This window comes from Lampetra planeri, chromosome 24 (genome assembly GCF_965212315.1).
Source record: "Lampetra planeri chromosome 24, kcLamPlan1.2.h2, whole genome shotgun sequence".
Classification (NCBI taxonomy): Eukaryota; Metazoa; Chordata; class Hyperoartia; order Petromyzontiformes; family Petromyzontidae; genus Lampetra; species Lampetra planeri.
This window is the reverse complement of record NC_136130.1, coordinates 11,855,564-11,876,038: the sequence shown is the minus strand read 5'-3', so window position 1 is coordinate 11,876,038 and position 20,475 is coordinate 11,855,564. Positions and strand designations below refer to the sequence as shown.

The following is a 20,475-nucleotide window of genomic DNA, read 5'->3' as shown; positions in this document are numbered from 1 at the left end:
TCACATGAACACAATATCGTCATGGTGATGTTGATCATCATCAGTAGCCATGGTCGATCTAATGCTGGCTGACGAAGACCTCCACGAGCTGAACATCGTCATGATCATGCAAAGTGATAATTGTCCACCTCGGGCCAGCACGGCACAATAAACTCAACCGCTTTCCTCTCATTCTCGAATCCTGTTATCTGGGCAGATCAGTAGCTCCGCACAGAGCGCAAACGGCGTTGTTTATGCAGTACACAACAAGCGGTGTGCAATGGAGAACGACAGAGGTGTGAGGCTCCATCCCAGAAGCCCCTTTCCCCTGCAGGCTAAAGTTCTACCTCGCTGTGCCACATTGACAAATAATGTCCTGCTCGCCGTCTCGTCCAAGGCACACACTAAACGTCAGCATCACCAGTGATACTGGCATCACCCATACAAATATCACCAGCACCAATACCACCAGCATCAACACCACAAGCTACTGGCATCACCCATACAAATATCACCAGCACCAACACCACCAGCATCAACACCGCAAGTTACTGGCATCACCCATACAAATACCACCAGCACCAACACCACCAGCATCAACACCACAAGTTACTGGCATCACCCATACAAATACCACCAGCACCAACACCACCAGCATCAACACCGCAAGTTACTGGCATCACCAGTACAAATACCACCAGCACCAACACCACCAGCATCAACACCGCAAGTTACTGGCATCACCCATACAAATACCACCAGCACCAACACCACCAGCATCAACACCACAAGTTACTGGCATCACCCATACAAATACCACCAGCACCAACACCACCAGCATCAACACCGCAAGTTACTGGCATCACCAGTACAAATATCACCAGCACCAATACCACCAGCATCAACACCGCAAGTTACTGGCATCACCCATACAAATATCACCAGCACCAATACCACCAGCATCAACACCACAAGTTACTGGCATCACCCATACAAATATCACCAGCACCAATACCACCAGCATCAACACCGCAAGTTACTGGCATCACCAGTACAAATATCACCAGCACCACCACCATCACTATCTGCACCAAAATCATCACTACACTCACGAGGACCATTGTTACAAGCATAACTATCAGCACCAGTGCCACCAACACCATCCTCACCAACATCGTACCCTGCCACGAACTCTCAAGATAACTCTCAACACTACACAAGAGTTATCAACACTAACACGAGAGTTGTCCACACTGACACAAGAGTTATCAACACCAGAACAACCATCACCAGTGTCGCTACTACGAGCACTAACACGACATCTCACCACCATCACAATCACAAACGGCACTATCAGTAACACCACCACCGTGATCAAACCACCACCCTCACCACCAGCGGCCCAACACTCATCCATGTGACTGTCAAGTGACCTGGAAGCCGGCTCCGTAGACGTCCTGCTGTTGTTGAGGATGCTGCTGTTGGAGTTGCCCGTCACGCCGCTGCTGCTGCTGCTGTTGTTGAGGATGCTGCTGCTGCTGTTGTTGTTGTTGTTGATGAGGATGCTGCTACTGCTGGCGCTGTTGCTGTCCCATCGTCCGCCCGTTGCTCCACCTCGCTCCCCCGGCTCCACCTTGCTCACGGACGAGTCGAGGTCCACGCTGTGGACTTTGCGGAGCTGCCGACGGATCACGTCGAGAGGGCGACTCGCGCCCGGGCTGCCCGCCCCGGGGGGGACGCCTCCTCCTCCTCCTGCTCCCCCCACCACGCAGGGTCTGCCGTGCGCGGCTCCCCGTGTCCCGGCTCCCCCTCCTCCTCCTTGTCCCAGCGGCCCGTGTCCAGCTCCCTGTCCCGAACCGTGCCCGCGTGTGTCCGCCTCGAGGCGGGAGCCTCCTCCGTCTCCCCCACCTCCTTCGCTTCGTCCACCTCCTCCACTTCGGGAGGCCGAAGCCATCCCGGCTCCCCGTCCCGTGGCACGCGGCTCCCCGTCCCGTGGCACGCGGCGGCTCCTCTGCGCGTGCGTCGTGTCCGCGCGCGCTCCCCGGGAGCCGTCTGTGCTCCCTGCGAGTGGGACTCGCCTCGCTGCGAGACGCGTGGGGGAGCAGCGTGGGGGGGGAGGGGCCGCGAGTGGTCACCGCCCCCTCCGCCCCCGACTCCTCCCCCGACTCCGACTCCTCCCCCACGGCCGCGCCTCCCTCGTGGGCCCCGCGTGGCGCACAGCACGGGGAGAGACCCCGGGGGGGTGGGGGAGGTTGGAGGACGCCGAGAGGTTGAGAGTGGTCGAGTGGTGGGGTGGACCGAGCTTATCAACACCACCACCAGCACCATCCTCACCATCATCAACACCATCACCACCATCATCAACACCAACATCAACACCACCACCATCCTCACCACCACCAGCACCCTCACCACCACCAGCACCATCCTCCCCATCATCAACACCATCACCACCATCATCAACACCATCACCACCATCATCCTCAGTGAGGATGATGGTGGTGATGGTGTTGATGATGGGGAGGATGGTGCTGGTGGTAGTGAGGATTCCTCACCACCACCAGCACCATCGTCAACACCTTGACAAAATAATTTGCATATCAAGAGGAATTATAGCATATTTATGGGAAATGCAGGTATGTGATTAGTACTACTTGTGAAATGCGTAGGAGGTGGGCGGGGGGTTTCAAAGTCATATTATGCCCGTGCATTATGCAGGATTAGCAGCATCAAAGGGAAGGGATAGGGGTAGCATTAATAAAGGGAAGGAATGTTAATAGGCAGCATATAGTACGGGATAGACCCGTGTGATGTAAGGGAAAAAAGTTTAGCTGGAAGCATATTATATTTTTTGCGACATAGAATTGTAATGTATTACTTACTGTTAGTAGCTCAGCGTATTGGAGAGTATATTTAGTATACTGATGATACTATGTAGTTTTTACTTTCATTTTTTACGTGGTTGTTTAGTTACTGCAGCTACATTCTTCCCTTTATTAATGCTACCCCTATCCCTTCCCTTTGATGCTGCTAATCACAAGTAGTACTAATCACATACCTGCATTTCCCATAAATATGCTAAATTCCTCTTGATATGCAAATTATTTTGTCAAGGCGCCCTTCCCCCCTTCCAACCCAGCTTAAATATACGCTCCAAGCGTGGTGGTGTTTCATTCAGACGCTGTCTCCCCGACAGACCTGTTCTTCACCTGAGGACGGCTGCTTGCGTTGTGGCCGAAACGTGATAATTATTTTATTATGTTTCATTTTTATTATTTTATTACTTCCCTTCTACGTGACTTTACCGAAAGAACCAAGAAGATGAATCCCTGCAGTCACGAAAGCTTTAAACCTATTCTTATGTTTCACACTTTGATACTGCCAAAACGATCCCGTGATATAGCTGCCTCACCCCGAGGTACACACGCTCTGACACGTTTGCCATTGTCTGTGTCGGGTTCAACTTTTTTCGTCGTTCTCTGCTCTGCGCTGGCGAGACGAGGCCACGAATGAGGTTGTTGTATCTGGTGTAGGGCGGTCAGTCTCGAAGACGATGCAGATATGATCAGAGCTGGTTTGTTGACGTGTTCACCACCGGTACCGTGTGTGGCTAATGCAGGAACTTGATTACTTGCAAAAGGTTTCCATTTGTTGTTTAAACATCTTAATACCTCCCGTTTTATTGCCTGAAATGGTAAAATCTATTCTTGTTTTTCATACTTTGACTCACACTGCATGCTCAAAGGTCCCATAATATCGCATAGCATTACTCTAGAGCTGCAAACAGCACCCCCCAACTGCAGCACCCCTAGCTACAACACCCCTATCTACAGCACCCCTAGCAACAGCAGCCCGAGCTACAGCACCCCTAGCAACAGCACCCCTAGCAACAGCAGCCCTAGCAACAGCACCCCTAGCAACAGCCCCCCTAGCTACAGCAGCCCCCTAGCAACAGCAGCCCTAGCTACAGCACCCCAGAAACAGCACCCCTAACTACAGCACCCCTAGCAACAGCACCCCTAGCAACAGCAGCCCTAGCTACAGTACCCCCTAGCTACAGCACCCCTAGCAACAGCACCCCCTAGCAACAGCAACCCTAGCTACAGCAGCCCTAGCAACAGCACCCCCTAGCTACAGCAGCCCCTAGCTACAGCCACAGCCCAACCCCCCCACTCACTCGGACGTGAGCCCCGCCTCCAAGAGTGCCCCTCCCCTTTGCACCTTAGCCCCGCCCCGTTCAACTCCGCCCATTCTACGCCCCGCCCATAGACCACGCCTCCGGCGTTTTGAGTGACGTCACAACACCATGCCCATATAAGGCAATGTGCTCGAGGCGATGACGGTGCGATCCCACGCGGCCGGATTGCCAGACCAGAGGGTTTAGTTTTACCTCCAGGTGTTACCTCTGTGTTTATGGGATGTAATCAATAAGGTGCAGCCAAAGAGTTGTATTTGATTAACTGTTTTACGTATAGGTTTACCGCAGCAAAAACTGCGTGCCTTCATGCAGACGATAGCAATCGTTCCAAACCAGGGCGACCTTAGTTGTTGGGTGGTGTTTTTAATTGGCTGGTTAAACCGGCCTGAAAGGTAAACACTGAACAGACGACGTTGCCGTGGGGAGGAGACTCGAGCCTATCCACTCTAGCATATTCACTCTAGCAAATCCACTCTAGCCGATCCACTCTAGCAAATCTACTCTAGCATATCCACTCCAGCTTATCCACTGTAGTCTATCCACTCTAGCAAATCCACTCTAGCCTATCCACTCTAGCCTATCCACACTATCATATCCACTATAGCCCTATCCACTCTATAGCCCTATCCACACTGTCCAAGCAGACACGTGGTGGTATCGCCATGATTATTACACCCGCAGTAATCATCAGGGCGGCCGCTCAATTCAGACGGTGAACCTCTGCACCAAGCGGTGAGCGCGCGACCGCTGAATTCGTCACGCATTCGAGTCGACAGAGCCACTGCAATGGCACGTTGTGTCTTCTAACACGAGCCACGTGGTTTGGTTGAAGACAGGACATTATTTTGAGATATTTGAGGTCATTAACGGTTGATGACGGGTTGATGAGCTGGGTATGTTGGCAATGCGCAGCTGTTGATTCAGCAAGTAACACGTGGGGTTGGTGGGTCATGGAGAGTAGAGGCCGACCGAAATTCGGTTTCGGTGCTCAAAGTTGGCAAATGGCCTCGTTCGGCATACTTTCGGTTTTGGCCGAAAGTAAATTTTCGGTCGTGTTTTGGTTTCGGCCGAAACTGATATTGACTTTCGGTCGCCATTCGTCAACCGATTATCTATTTTTAGAATATAACGCTCGTGCTACGTCTATCACTCTGCCTATCGGCCGGTCAGCCGGCACTAGGCAATCCTATGCTATAGGCTGCAAACACACGCACACGTCAGCAGCAGCAGCTTGGGAGCGAGGTTACAGTCGCAACCATGGTCTGCTAATGTAGATACGACCGGTCAACAGACGGCAGCCTGCATCTCCATCCGTGGGTGGAGCCTCTTTGGCAGGACGACAACAAAGTGCCTCTGTTGTCTGTTCCCAGCCGCCTGCCCGCCTTGGCTCTTGATGTGTTGCGTTCGCTTCAGTCTACACGCGTGTTGACACTGAGATTCGAAGTCTGACAATTAGAGGCCGACCGAAATTCGGTTTCGGTTTCGACGCCGAAAGTTGGCAAATGGCCTCTTTCGCCATCGTATCTGTTTCGACCGAAGCCAAAAAGTTAACTTTCGGTAAATTTTTAACTTTCGTTTTACTTTCGGTTTCGGCCGAAAGTAAATGTTTAACTTTCGGTCTGGTTTTGTATTCGACCGAAACGAGAAATGCAGTTTCGGTCGGCCTCTAATGTCGAGATGAAGAATGTGTGAGATGCCATTTCGGGCAACCGGAGAATTGCATCAGGAGGAAGAAAATTTCTGACATTGCGATCTTTGAGCATTTTCTTTTCTGCAATTCAACGTAAAGCCGTCAGGTTTATTGTTGATATCAACACTCACCGACTTACTCCAGCATCACTGCTATGGCTACGAACATGATTGTTGTTCCCTTGAAACTTCACTTGTTGATTTTTCCACCCATGTTGAGGACCCTATCTACCAAGACTGCCTGTTTTGTCTCATACACACTGCTCGACCACCACACTGCACACCGCAACAACACAGCCACTCACGAGCACAGTCGCTCATTCACACTCCACACTGCACACCACAACACTGCTCATTCTGCTTTTTCCCTCGCACTGCTCTACTTTGGAATTCCATCGTTCCTTTTCCCAGGTTCTAAAAACATTGTTCAAATCAAGAAACGTGGTAACTCATATATAACACATTGAGTAGTTCTGTTTGTTGCTGGCCTTTCGACCTGTGCTCAGCAAACAGCAATATATAAAATAGATGCGTGGGCTTTCTTGGGTACCTCTGGCCATGAACAAAATTGGCATAAAAGTCCTGAAAACCCTAACGAAAATTATTCTTGAGACTCAGCTTTTCCTGGATAACAAAAAATGAGTGTATAACTATTCCCAGTGTTTGGTGGTCGTGGCAAGAGATCGGCCAGCCACGCAAGTCGCTTGGGATAGCACATTCCCCCGTGCCCTGAACAATGCTGGCAGTGGCCACAGAACAAGAGGCTGGTGGTGACTCAGACGAGGTTTTCCGAGGCATGCGAGTCAACATCTCCGGTGCTGACCCTTGACCGTGAAGCACCGCGGAGTTTAGGGCCCTCTGGATCAATGGCAGTCACTGTGACTTGCACTGGGCTCAGGCGTATTTTGGAAAGTGTTGTAGCAAAAAAAAAATTACCAGCAGCAAACATGACATTTCACGACCTGAGAAAATGTTAAATGCAGTTATTTTTATATATATAAAAAGCTTGTTTTTCTGTAAAACACAACTTTCACAACACAAGCCATTGTTGTTTTGAATTCCATTACAACCCCAGTTGCAGACCATTCAAACGATGTGTACACAGGGCATGCATTTACAGTAAACTCATACTCGAGTACTGCCTGTAGATATACATGCTCTCGGCATGCATTTTGTCTACAGCCATGAATACAAATACTGAAATAAAATATAATTTTATGAATTACAAGTTGTTTTAAACAATGTTATGAATGTGTCAAACATAGGCCTCCTCATATACACACTTGTGGTCACATCGGGGAGTGGCAATTGAACATTGGTGAGCATGCTGACCTCTGAACTCAGCCACCTGAGTTCGACTCCTCAACTTTGGCTAACGTCAGTGACGAGTGACAAACGAACCGCCTCTATGCCCCCACGGAACAACCCACACCAGCCTAGTGAAGTCGAGTTAACCCGTGACAAACAGGCATGGAGAGCCTTCATCGAGCAGTGCATTTCACAAAGTGCCGTACAGTATAGTACATAACAACCCACACGGTATCGGAAGATCTTCATCCAGCAGTGGATTGACACAAGGGCGAGCTGTACAGTGCATGTACCAAACGAGGTGATGCTTTTTTTGTAAACGCAGTACAGTATTCACTTCTCCAAAGTCCAATCGGCAACACGAGTGGCGGTGCCGGACCAATTGAATAGAAGTCTTCACTGAGACGGACATCATGCCGCCACTGCAGTGGTCTCTCCACAGCGCTTCCAGCAATGGCACGCAGTCCCCTAGTACTGGAGTTTAAGAACCCGATGCTCTCAATTGCAGAAGTGTATGGGGTTTTTTTTTTACAGTGGCTAAAAGGTGGCCTGTGGTCAGCGCATTCTCTTCTGGGTCCAGGGTTCACAGCTGCAGATCTAATCACGGAGCTGGCCGCGGAACGAGCCAATTGCGTGCTGTGAAGTAAAGTGTCTCATGACAACATTTGAAGGCTTCGGTAGGTGGCTGTTGTCCCACTGAACAGGACTCCTCCTACCGAGGTAATGGGGGTGGGGGGGGGACCAATATCGTGGATCCTGTTATCCGGGATTATCCGAAATGTTACTCCAATTATCCGTAGTGAAAGGTAATAATTATATATGATTGGAATATGGATTGCTACGAATGTGATTTTTCACAGGCCAGAGGATAATAGTTCTGTGACTGGTAATAAGGTCATGGATGAGAGGGAAATAAACAAACACCCCCTTGACTGCTCACACCGGCTGAGGGCTATTCGCAAACCCGACCAGTGATGTTGTTCACTCCCGTGGGCCCTCACATTTCTCTCTTCAGGTTTGTACCCAACCACAAACTGGCCACTGTGGAGGCAGTGAGAGCCTCTTTCTGGAGTCCCTTTGGTTCGTGTCGTTCGACGTGACGTGCCACGTCTTGCTCCACGTGCTGGTCAGGGTCGCCACCTTTCCCAAAGACCAGAGCCGGAGACATTTCTCAGCCTCTAGAGCTATCATCAGAACCGTGCCGTGAACTGTAATAAAGTTCGACACAACACAGAAGCCAGATCTCAGCACGCATCAATTCCTGCCACCTGAACGCAGATGCCAAATCCCAATCCGTCCAGGCCAAACCCGGGCAACTCTGTGCTGGGAGTTTCTTCAGGAACCGAATTCAGTTGTCAGGCTGCGCCGCGCTTTTGTTCAGCACGATGCCCTTCGTTTCGCTGCGCGTGCTGGGAGCTTCTGCAACGCAGAGAAACATCGGAGAGACGTGCGGCACAAAACGGCGAAAGCCCGCGCGGGGTTTCCGTGAGAGCCTCCGTGTTGAAGGCGAACGTCTCCGAGTTGGCAGTCCGCAGGCATCCCCCACCCTCTTCACAAGCCACCGAGAAACCAGCCTCGACATTCAACAAAGGTTGGCACGGGATGCAATCACGCCAGGGGGCAGAAGGGAGATGATGATGGCGATGGGTGATGGGTGCGGGGCAGGCACAGCGCTGACAGACGGGAGATGTTACAGTAACAGCGTGCTGCTGCAGGACGGGCTTTGCTTTCACACAGCCACAGAAACGTCAAGGCAAGTTTAGATGCTGTGCAGGATTGTCCAGATGTCTTGTGACCCCCCCCCTCCCCATTTCATTCTCTCATGAATAAGCACGTAACAAATGTACGGGGTCAACTCATTGGAGGTCACGAGACATCTGGACCACCCTGTACAGTAATTTCAAGGGGCTGCCGTGGTGCACTGGGCCTGGAACCCGGAGGTCGCCGGTTCGATTCCATCTCCCGGCGTGGAAGTTGGAACAACTAGGCGACTCTTTTATTCTTCCACCTGAATCTCCCCGCCGCCTCTGTCCACCCAGCCGTGCAAGTAGTGTAAGGGGATTCACCACGACTGTCAGTGGACTCACTTTGGTGAATCCACGTGTGGTGGGGTAAAGTACGGGTACGGGCCCTGTGGAAGAGTTTTCAGTTTCATTTATTTGGTGTAGCCCTGTGAGCCATTCGGCTCTTGAATCGGGTGCAACCGCAACAAACAAAAGTGACTATGTGCAAACAGAAAAATCCAGAAAAAAACTGCAAAGTCTTACAAAAAAAAAGCACCGTACACCAACGCTCTGTGCAAAAATCCCAGTGGGATGCAAGTCAAACAACAACAACCACAAGACAACTTAGATTAAAGCCATCATTCTAACTCCGTACTACAACAAACAAACATGACCAAACCAAAACACTTTTCGAAATCACCTAAATAAAGCCATAAGCAATGTAACAGTGATCATAGGAACTGTGACCGAAATTTCACAATAAACGACATAAACAACATGTACCACACCCTCGAGAGGGGCTCTCTGAAGCTGCCTGCAGTGGAGGCTCTTCTGCCAGCAGTGACGTGAGCGAGGAATTTACGGAACTGCGCCTTTATCTCGATATATATTTCCACGGCAGGGCAACAAATAGCGGCAGTTAGGATAAGGAATCGGTAGATAACACAGATACAGAGACTGTGTTTACACACGTAGCGTCCAGAACGTCACCGGGCTGTGTCTCGTCACGGCGCTGTGGTTATCCTGCACCGGCAACTTCACAACATCTACATCCACTTTAAGGGAAGGCTCTGCCCTCCTCCCGGATGTCCCCGTGTTCAGTCAAATTGCTCGCGAAGAGACAACTGGGTGAATCGGGAGAGGGGAGCGGTGGCTGTGGACTCATGGCTCACGTGACGCTCCCCCATCTCAGAGCCTCCACCACCTGGGAAGCCCCCTTCAACAGGCCGCACTGACCACTGTGGTGAACGTTGGTTCATCAACATTCACGAGCGGGTTGGCATGGGCAGGCCTTTATCCAGCAGTGGATGTTGTTTAAGCCATAAGTCATGATGACAATTAGAGGCATATCGTCACAACGTCAAGTATTTGAAGAGTAATCACTCCATTAATTTAAACAGAAATACTGTACAAATAACGTGAATGATGGGAAAAAAATAAACGTGTAAAAGGTGACTGAACGTGATAAGGGAACGTTAAGGGGGAAACAGACGAATGAAAACCCAAAGGGCCTATTTCACTTTTAATCGCAGTCCTCGATCTATCACCAAGCGCTCCACACGTTTCCTGCTGCACTCCATGCCCTTCCTGAATAAAATAAAAAAGCGCACCCCCCCCCCCCCCGATGGCTAAACCGTGACACAAAACAGATGCCTGGGACCAATAACAAGTGGAGCAAAGTAAAACCTGTAGAGGATACATTTTCTAACTTTTAAATGTCGCTCGCCTTGACACTGCGTGTGGCAAGGTTGAGAGCCGTGAAGCGGTCACGTTCGCAAGCCGCCACGTGGCCGACTGTCACGTGATGGGTGACGTTTACACCGAGAACAAAGCCAGTCACTCTGGCGTCGCCTCGTGTCTCCTCCTCCAATCCAGTGAGGTTAAACCCGAGATGGATCGTAGGCAAGCCAGCCTGAATGTTTCATATCCGCGCAGATGTTTCTATAGAGGGCTCCACTTTTACAAGCACAGAGAAGGGAGGGCATTACTGTGGCCGAGAAGACCCGAAGCTTTGTATAGAGCGACAGGACAGGTAGCTTCCACCCAGCGTTACGCAGCTGATGAAAAGATAATGCTGCTCGACTGATTCGGAGTGAGACCTCGGCTGCAAACTGCCCAAGTTATGGAGTCTTCTCCACTTTCTCCACAACTGCTCCATCACTCATTGGGAGTTAAGGGAGGGGAGCATTTGAGACATACAATACCCACGCAGGTGCTTTGTTTTTGTGAGGCTGATGGTAAGGCTCCATCTCTTAGTAGCGTCTCCAACTCCTTATCAGAGTGGGCAGCAATAACCAGATCATCCGCATACACAATTTGGTTGACCAATAGGGGAGCCATCTCTTCACTGCAACCAGGCATCGATCAACCTTCCCATTGTATTTATACCAGCTGGGAATTCCACCGGTACATCCATGACAACTTTATCGAACTGCATGGGCAAGTAGACGTGAAATAGTGTAGGGGCCAGAGGATATCCCTGGAGCACCCAAAGGTGAACAGAAATAGACTCTGACCCGGGCCTGCACACCATTGAAGGTGCTTGATGATTGAAGAATAACCCGGAGCCCGAGCCTATTGATGGCATCATAAGCCTCGGCCACGTCAATAAAGCAGAGATGTAGGCGCTGCTTAAAGTCTCGACATCTTTGCTGCAGCATACGGACAGAGGAAATGGCGTCCGTGCAGGACGGCCCCGACCTGAAGCCTCTCCCCAGCGTGTCTGGCGAGGCGATGTTCATGAATTATCATTCAACATTCAACATGATTAGAATCATTGCCAGCACATGTCCCGGCACACTGAGGAGGTAGATGAGAGGCATGCAAACACAAGACAAAGATCCCCCGTATAGGCTGTAACAGACTGTTGGGGCAAGTGCTATTAACGAGCACCTATGAAGGCCGGCACGGCACACGAAGGGGTGGGTGGCCAGCACCACGCCCGGCCGCCTTTGTCTCCCTAGATGCGATGATGTTTACACACCGCACTAGGTACTAATGTGAGGCCGAGTCGACCTAGGGGAGGCCCAGGACCGGTTCAGATAATCGTCACTGGTGTTGGCCGTGAGCGGGAATCGAACTCGGGACGCCAAGTTCATAGCGCAGTGTAGTGCGAACCGCTACACCGCCGCTCCCCACAACAATCGCCATTCGCCACTAAGTGGCGGTGACGTCACCACGACGCTTGTGCCAGGCCATGTGCACCTTGAGGCCACGTGAAGTGTCGAACGCCCGCTGGCAGGAGGTCACGGGGCAGACCCAGCAGGTGCCACGGGTCGACTGATTGAGATGACCGAGATGACTGGCGGATGCACCACCCGTGCCCCCTACTGTGCCAACTTGCTGTACTTTAGCCACCGGGCGCTCCGCTCGTTGTTGTGAGCGTCAATCCTCCGCCCTCTATTGTTGTTGGAGGGCGACTGCCTCCAACTGCCCAGTAGCGTCCTTCACGAGCCTCCTCCACAGAGGCCGATCTTGACACCGCTGGTACCAGTCATCGCTCCCCACGCACAGACACACACACACTGTTACACACACGCACAGACACACACACACTGTTACACACACACACTGACTGATCCCTCACTGCCACTGCCAAGTGTTGGTTGGTGAGACATCAACTATGTTGGGCACCAGTCCATCGCCGTACGTGTGGCCACACACGCCCAGCACAGAGGCGTGGCGAGGTTGCCCGCAAGAGGTATTTGAGAGTCCTGGTTCAGCCGCCAGGAAGGTCCATGTCCTCCCGTCCCTGGCACACACACACACTGCATATCTGTGAGTCACTTGGCACTTGAGTGCCCTGCGACACCGAGAGCTCCACGGTCTTGCCATGCACGTGGCACGTCACACCTGGACGAAGGCCTCCCCCACTCGCTGGTGGGGGGGGCACGGAGGTTGTCCATACCTCTCCACGCCGTGCAACTGATGTCAGCCGCGACCAGGAATCAAACTCGGGTGTTCGTACTCGCACGAGAGCAGCGTGAACCACTGCACCACTGCTCTGTCCAGGGGGACGCTATAAGAACAATACTTATTCCAGGTGCAGTATCGTCGTCGTCGTTGTTGTTGTGTGTAGAATCGTGTATCCGGTTTGATGTCGCGAGTGGGAGCGATGTCTGAATGTAGAATGCGGCCAGGGAGGAATGCGTTGTGTGGATGATCGCTCGTGGCCACCACACACATCTCGCAGTCTTGATCACTGGCGCTGCGGCAGTGGTTACCCCGACTGCCGCCCGTGCTGGGCGTGTGTGAGCACCACACGGACGTGGGTGGTGGAGTGGTGCCCAACAGAGTTGAGGCCTCGGCAACCCTCACTCACCAGCGCGTGCGCGTGTTTTATAAAGACAAAAATTCACCCCCCACCCACCACGTGGCCATTCAGACCACCGTGGGGTAAAGTGATGCGAGCGTCACGTGTTGGAGCCAGCTTGAACCCCAAGAGAGCGGAGTACGCATGTCCATGTGCTTGCTAAACTATTCGTGTCATCTCTGGAAAGAGCTTCACAGCTCATCGGATTCCTCCAGTAGTTCTGATTCTGATGTCACATTTTGCTGCGTTTTCCAAAAGTATCATTAAAGTGTCCCTGAGTAATGTGGGATGCACTCATAGCCGGTTTCGATAAAGTGGTGGGAATATCCACATTCCTATGACAGGAGCAGGATTTTCCATAAGACGATCAATGTTGACGTCCCACAAGCGGTAAACATTGCATCCGCTAAATTCACAACTTTCCAATTGCCATGCAAGTGCTCTGACCACAGCAACGCCCAGACTGTTGTACAAAATACCGCTGCCGCCGATGACGATACCGAGTGGCACTGTTGTACATGAGCCCAGTTGCGCTTCTTACAGATGCATTGCGACCGTCAGCGCGTTGAGTCTCAAACAGCACAAGATGTGGGCAAGCTCTGCCAGGGGGGTCGTCGGCTGCGTCGGCCGCCGTCATTACCGGCGAGCCATGAAAGTCGGGACTTCGCCGCGAGCCTCCCGGGCAAACTCCGGAGCCACTTCGTGGGTCGCTGTTCCCACCAGAGGTGCCCTCCCCCCACTCCCGATCACCCAACGCTGCCCTCTTCCGCTCCCCACGTCCCCCAGGTGGGCCACGGTAATTACAGCTTTGACGCCACCGCGAGGGACTTCAATTGCCCGCCGAGTGAAGTCTGTCAATGGGCAGCGCTCTTAATCCACCACCAGCAGCCGCACCCACTCGAGGCGGCACAGATTAGACACTCAAATGGAGATGTGCTGAACAGTAGCCGCTGTTCTCTTGGGACAAGTGAAACTAGTGAGCATGTAAACTACAACTATTTTTTTTATTTTACTAGGTAAGGCTCACTGACCTGGAGAGCTCTTTTTCAGACGCGACCTGACCACAAGTGATAGCTCAACGAAGTGGCTTATCACGTGTACATCTATTGCAGGCAAATAATCTTAAACGCGCGTTTCTAAAATGCGAACGGGAAAACCGGAGGACCCGGAGAAAATCCACGCAAAACTCCAAATATACAACAGGCGTCAGGGTCGGGATCGAACACCACGACCTCCTGAATACCTGGCGAGGAAGTTAACATCTCGCAGATTGATTGTACAGCAGATTCCCACCGGTGATGCATGCATTACACAACATCGCACAAAACTATGTTGAGTTATTTGTACTAAATGCTCACAATGTTCATTTACGAAGTGAAAATGCAAATATCGTGCCAGTCATCACCTTGTTTACATTGAAACATGCTTATATCGCGTGTCCGTAATAGAGGTTTTTGGGTTTGATCGCGTAAATATAAATGTCGTTAAACCCACCACATAAACTAAACATGGCAATTATTTACTAGTTCAGCACACAGGTGTGTTGGAGAATACAACCCACAACATTTGTACTTGAATTGTAAATGTGTTTACGTGACAAACCTTACTAATTGGCTGCGTCGGGTGGTAGCGGGTTTAACGACACATTTATATTTACGCGATCAAACCCAAAAAACTTCTATTATGGATAACATTGGGCGTGAAAGCCATACTGCTCCTGCTGCGTGTGAAAACCACGTGTCCCTTCATCTGGAAAGGCTCCACCAGATTCTTCAAGGCAATCTTGAGATTCCACGTTGGGCAAATTCCCACGTTTTACTCAAAACGTGTTTGCACAAAGTTAGGAGGCTGAGCTCAAACAGAAACCTGCGAGTTTGCTGTCGATCCAACGAATGACTCCAGACGCAACTTAGAGTGAGACCCAGATGGGCTGAACAATATTAATGAATAGATACACGAATATGATGCAGAATTCCTAACAATATAAGTCGGAATATTAAAATGAATAACACATCTTCATACTTAACTGTTAACTCTAAACATATATATTCTTGACTTAACTCAGAACCCACATGAAAGCACGTCTGCGTTCAGCTCTCGCTAGGATGTGGATTGACCACTAATCGACATTTAATACATTTAATACATTCTTCATTTATCCAAATGTAGAAATGATACAAAAGGATAGATGTGGAATTAAAAAAATACTTTCAGCAAGCGCTTAACAACTCAAAAAGTCACAGCGTGTAATATATACGATTTTGTTATTATTGCACTGAAATGTTTGTGTAATTGTTCGAGATGCGGGAAATTAGAATGAGCAGGAGAGCCCAAGAGGCGTGCCCTGTAAACAACACAAAGCACACGGAGCAGTTGAACAGTCCCGAACAGTCACCGTGCGTTGTGCAATACCTCTGAAACCCACAGCTGCGTGGCTAAATGAATCTGTCACGTTTGGCAACATCTGACTGAATGTTACAGATCCTGTTACAGCAAGAATATCACCATACATTAAATATTAATGAAATAAAATTAGAATCGGAATTTTTTTACAGTTCAGAGTTAAATTGGTTCTGGAATGAAAACAATGCAGGCTTGCCAAGTTAAAGTTCAATGTTTTCCCAACAGTAACTGAATCGCAGCTGGCAAAACAAATCAAAAGATCAAAACCAGAAACATCGCGAGCCTCTCTCCGCCGTTTAGGCTTGAACGCCACTGACTAATATTTAATTATTTCATTCGCGTCACTTTAATTAAACGTGTGACGAGTTAGACCTCGTTTGCAGAATGCGGTTGCGAGACACAAACTGGAGGAATCCTCCCGGGAATGAAGTAGCACCGGCGAAGTGATTTATGAAAGAGGGCATCGAAAATGAGGCGCTGGCGACAATCTAGTAAACCGACAATGAGATCCACTTGCACGTACGCCCCTTGAACTTCTTTCGCACCGTACCTAGCCAACCGCGCTAATCGGAGGTGTGGGGGGAGGACAACAAACTCGACACAAAAAGCCTATTTTTTAAGAAGTGATATTTAAATCTAGATTATAAAGTACATAGCTCCGGTGGCTTCCGAATATTGGGAGGAAGAGCGTTCCAGACGGACGGCAGAAGCGCAGAGCCCGCCGTATCACTCACTGCGCGCCCGAGATCACGCCACAACACGCGCGTGCACACCCGCACGCCACAACACGCGCGTGCATCGAGGTGGTGGTGGGCCTCAGTGTTCGCTCGTGCCGCAGCTGCCGCGCGCAGCCACGTCCCGTCGACGCGTGGCCCTTCCACGCTTCGTATGGCAGGAACGGAGCCGCGACGTTCCAGGCACGATGCCTGCAGCCCGTGTATCAACCACGGGCTAACGGGGTAACAAAAAAAAAGCGGCGACTGTATATACAGGATGCTTTAAAAAATGGCAACACTTATACGGGACTTTCGTTTTTTTATGGAAAAGAACGGATAATGCACTGTGACATGATAACAAATGTATATTAATAGCTTCAAAAATTTAAAGAGTCTCCATTTGTTCGCCATCATTGTCAACACGTGCCTGGAATCTTCTGTAGGTGATCTCCAAAGCCCGGAGGCACATTTCTTGTGGTATTGTAGCAACTTCTCGGAAGTGTTAACATGTTCTTGAAGCACCCTGTATATGAACACCCTGCAGCATACCGACTCCTGTTGTGATTCACCATTCATAGCACGATCAGAGACATCCACTGTCATTTCAAGAGGCGATAGAGCTGGAATAATTTTCTGGCTCTCATATATACACTCTCGGATTCTGAATGTATAAACCTCCATTAAATTGTCAAACAACAGGCACAGCAGTGCACCGTAAATCATCTGAAGAGATCGCTCAAAAATAAAGAGAATGTTTTATAACCTCCAGACGTATCAAAATAGTGGCCTGGCCAATCATCTGGCACTGATGTCTACGATGTATCTCTCTCCTTTCAAGCCTCTAAATTGTCTTATGGTTGTTATTGTTTGTCTTGCATCACACTGGGATTTTTGCACACAGCGTTGTAATACGGTGGGTTTTTCTGGAATATTTGCTGGTTTATCCAGGATGTTTCTGTTGCGCGTCGTCGCTTTAAGATGTTCTCTGTTCATATTTTGTTTGTTGCGGTTGCACCCGACTCAAGAGCCGCATGGCTCACAGGGCTGTACCTAATAAATGAAACTTGAAGCCTCTGACGCAGGCCTCGGGGTTGGCCACCCAGTCTCAACCCAACGTCACACTGCCACCACGTGGACACATCCAGGCAGCGAACGGATCGTGTGGATTAACCTGCCACACTTTGTCCCACGTTGCGCCCAACTGGATACGTTGGTACTGTTAAAATGCACGTCAATATACACACACAACGATCAATGTGTTGTACACATCTTCTTCGGCCATCCCGACTCAAAGCACTACCGCCGCTTCAGTTTGAGAGCAAACCGGAGTCATGACTCCGTGTGGGCAAATCATCGACACAATCTGCAAACACTGCACCCCTAAAAAAAATCCATGAATACATGCCAAACGTGGCACCGCCGCATGCAGTACAAACACACTACGTTGTCATTCAACGGTGTCGCTGGAAGAGTTGGAGCTGGTTTCGGCTGAGATGATCGGAGGGCATGTGGTGGTACGTCACTCTCCAAAACTCACTCAAGGTGTGGCTCAGCAGCTCAACACAGGAGGCCCAACCCAGGCTGCAACTCTTCATTCCTCATCACAACGGGCGTTGTAGGTGGATCCGTATAACTCCAAAAAGTATTCTGATACGTGATTAATAATGCTAAGAAACCCAGGATGGCTTCAGGTGTGGAATGGTGTAATTGGTGCCAGTGGTTCAACCACGTCAGTGGTTCACATTCAAATACGAATGATACGAAAAGTTAATTACAGTATATAATTGGATGTACCGCATTCACAAAAGTCTGCTGGAATGTGTAGAGGCTATAGAGTGATGGGCCCACACTGCTGGAACACGTTTTTAGGAACTGTAATTGGAACACGTTTGGTGAAAGAGTAAATGCAGGCAAATACCTTAATTGTTGTAATGAGGGCACGCAGCCGAAGCACCCTGAACGCACCTCAATTTTGTCAGCCTGGTTCGTGCCCAGCTGGGGAGCCTGCCTGGGAGTGAGTACCACGTGTTGTGTCGGCTGGGGCTGTGCGGTGGCCAAATGGATTCTTGATTCTGTTTGTGCGGACCTTTACGTTTCAGCCAGATGTTTGATTTCATCGGATATTTTCCTCCCCATTTATCAACGTCTCATGAATGTAAATGACAAACACATCCCAAAGCAGGACCATTGAAAATGACTGTTATTTACCTGGGGTTTCCCAGCTAAATAAAGGACGTAATTACATGATTAAATCTAACATCTATTTACATGAGCCTTGATGTATTATTGTAAATATTATGATGTGGCCTGGGTCGTGGTTTAGTTAGATCTAGTTTCAGGGCTGTAGTTGGTGGTAACGTAAAAACAAGGCTCTTTAAAAGTCATAATTGCGCTGCATACATTTTAAAAGTTGAATTGCTATCAAAGATTTCCGTCTTGAAGCAAATACACAGAAGACGTCCTTGTGCCCGAGTCTCGAGACTCAGGGTCTAATGTCCTTCACCCATTCCGTCTGACTCCGCCCTCCCATCCCATGCAAGTCAGAGGTGTACATACACACTGTCGACGCAGCATCTCGTACCAATTCAATGAGATATCTACCTCTGAATAGCACCACAACCTACTATACTCTCCAGGCGTATGTATCTGCTTCAGAGCCAACAGGGTCGATGGCAACAACTTAACATCTCTGCAGCACCGCTGGCACCCACGGTGTCTCCGCAGGGCAACCAGCGCTCTGGATATGCTGTACTCGGTTAAAAACACGATGCTCAATCTTCTTGGTTCTTTCGGTAAAGTAACGTAGAAAGGAAATAATAAAATAATAAAAATAAAACATAAAATAATTCTCACGACGTTTCGGCCACAACGCAAGCAGCCGTCCTCAAGTGAAGAACAGGTCTGTCGGGAAGACAAATTATTTTGTCAAGGCGCTCTTCCCCCTCCAACCCAGCTTAAATATACGCTCCAAGCCTGAGGTGTTTCATTCAGACGCTGTCTTCCCGACAGACCTGTTCTTCACCTGAGGACGGCTGCTTGCGTTGTGGCCGAAACGTCGTGAGAATTATTTTATGTTTATTATTTCCCTTCTACGTTACTTTACCGAAAGAACCAAGAAGATGAAACCCTGCAGTCACTAAAGCTTTAAAACGATGCTCAATTTCAATGTTGAAGGACCTCTTGAATTCTTACTCACGGTGGCATCCAACGTGTTACGACTATGATTGTTTGTGTATGGGTTTCAATGGGTTTGTATGGCATGCCAAACAAAGTGTGGAAAAAAGAAGTGTTAGTTGGTCCCAATGCTCATGAATGCAAGTCTCAAATAACGACGAAGACGACTTCGTCTGCGGTGACTTCTAACATCTGTTGTGCATCGACTGTGCCGACACCAGGGGAAGCTTTGACATTACTGTTTGCTGCGTTTCACAGGGAGAGGGATGAATGCTCCTCTAGCGAAAGTGTAAAAGCAAGCCATGGTTTCTTTTAAAAACACTTCAGAACATGAAGATGAAGATTTGCGGTCCTGACAGCCGTCACACTAAAGGGATGTTCATAGACATCAACGCCATACATTCATCGCCAAGCTGTGCTCGCACCGATGAACGCCGTTGGAAGGCTAAGGATTCAAACACATGTCAATAGCGGATTTGCTAGTGCAGCAGCCCACTCGGTCTCTACCACAGCCATAGCTGTGGTCTTGTGGGTGCATGTTCGGCCTCGCACTCTCTCGCTCTACAGCTGACGGCCCAGGCCTCAATGTGACTGCATCTACAAAGGCCACAAATTACATTTAATAGCAAGCATTTTAGGCCACGTTGCCACTTATATCGCCTGAAATCCACACAAAAGGCTTTTATAAGCCTAAAATACAAGAGGGCGAGCAATTCAAAGATGTGTATACGACTGTCTTTTGTGACAAATGTACGTCGACATATAATCCATCTCTATTAAATCGGGTCATTATATATCCCACAACTCTTGCAAAACGGTGCTACCTGCCATGAACGGTGAAGATTGAATCCCCTTGAATGTTACTTTTCTGCTTTCAAAGAGGCTGCTCACGATACGCGCAAGCTTACTACAGGCATTGGAAAGCCATTTGTTTCAACTTTAAATTCTCTAGATGACTCATTCATCGGCATG

The 20,475-nt window shown here is 49.6% G+C and overlaps 1 protein-coding gene across 1 annotated transcript in view; it reads right to left on the bottom strand.

Moving 5' to 3' along the window:
- The window catches only part of LOC144726805 (mitogen-activated protein kinase kinase kinase 1-like), a 91,435-nt gene extending 89,365 nt beyond the window's left edge, over window positions 1-2,070 (bottom strand). Inside the window, 1 exon segment of the mRNA XM_078605722.1 lies at window positions 1,413-2,070. Within this exon segment, the coding sequence (XP_078461848.1) occupies window positions 1,413-1,933 (521 nt within the window). The 5' untranslated portion in view covers window positions 1,934-2,070.
- Window positions 2,071-20,475: the final 18,405 nt, after the last annotated feature.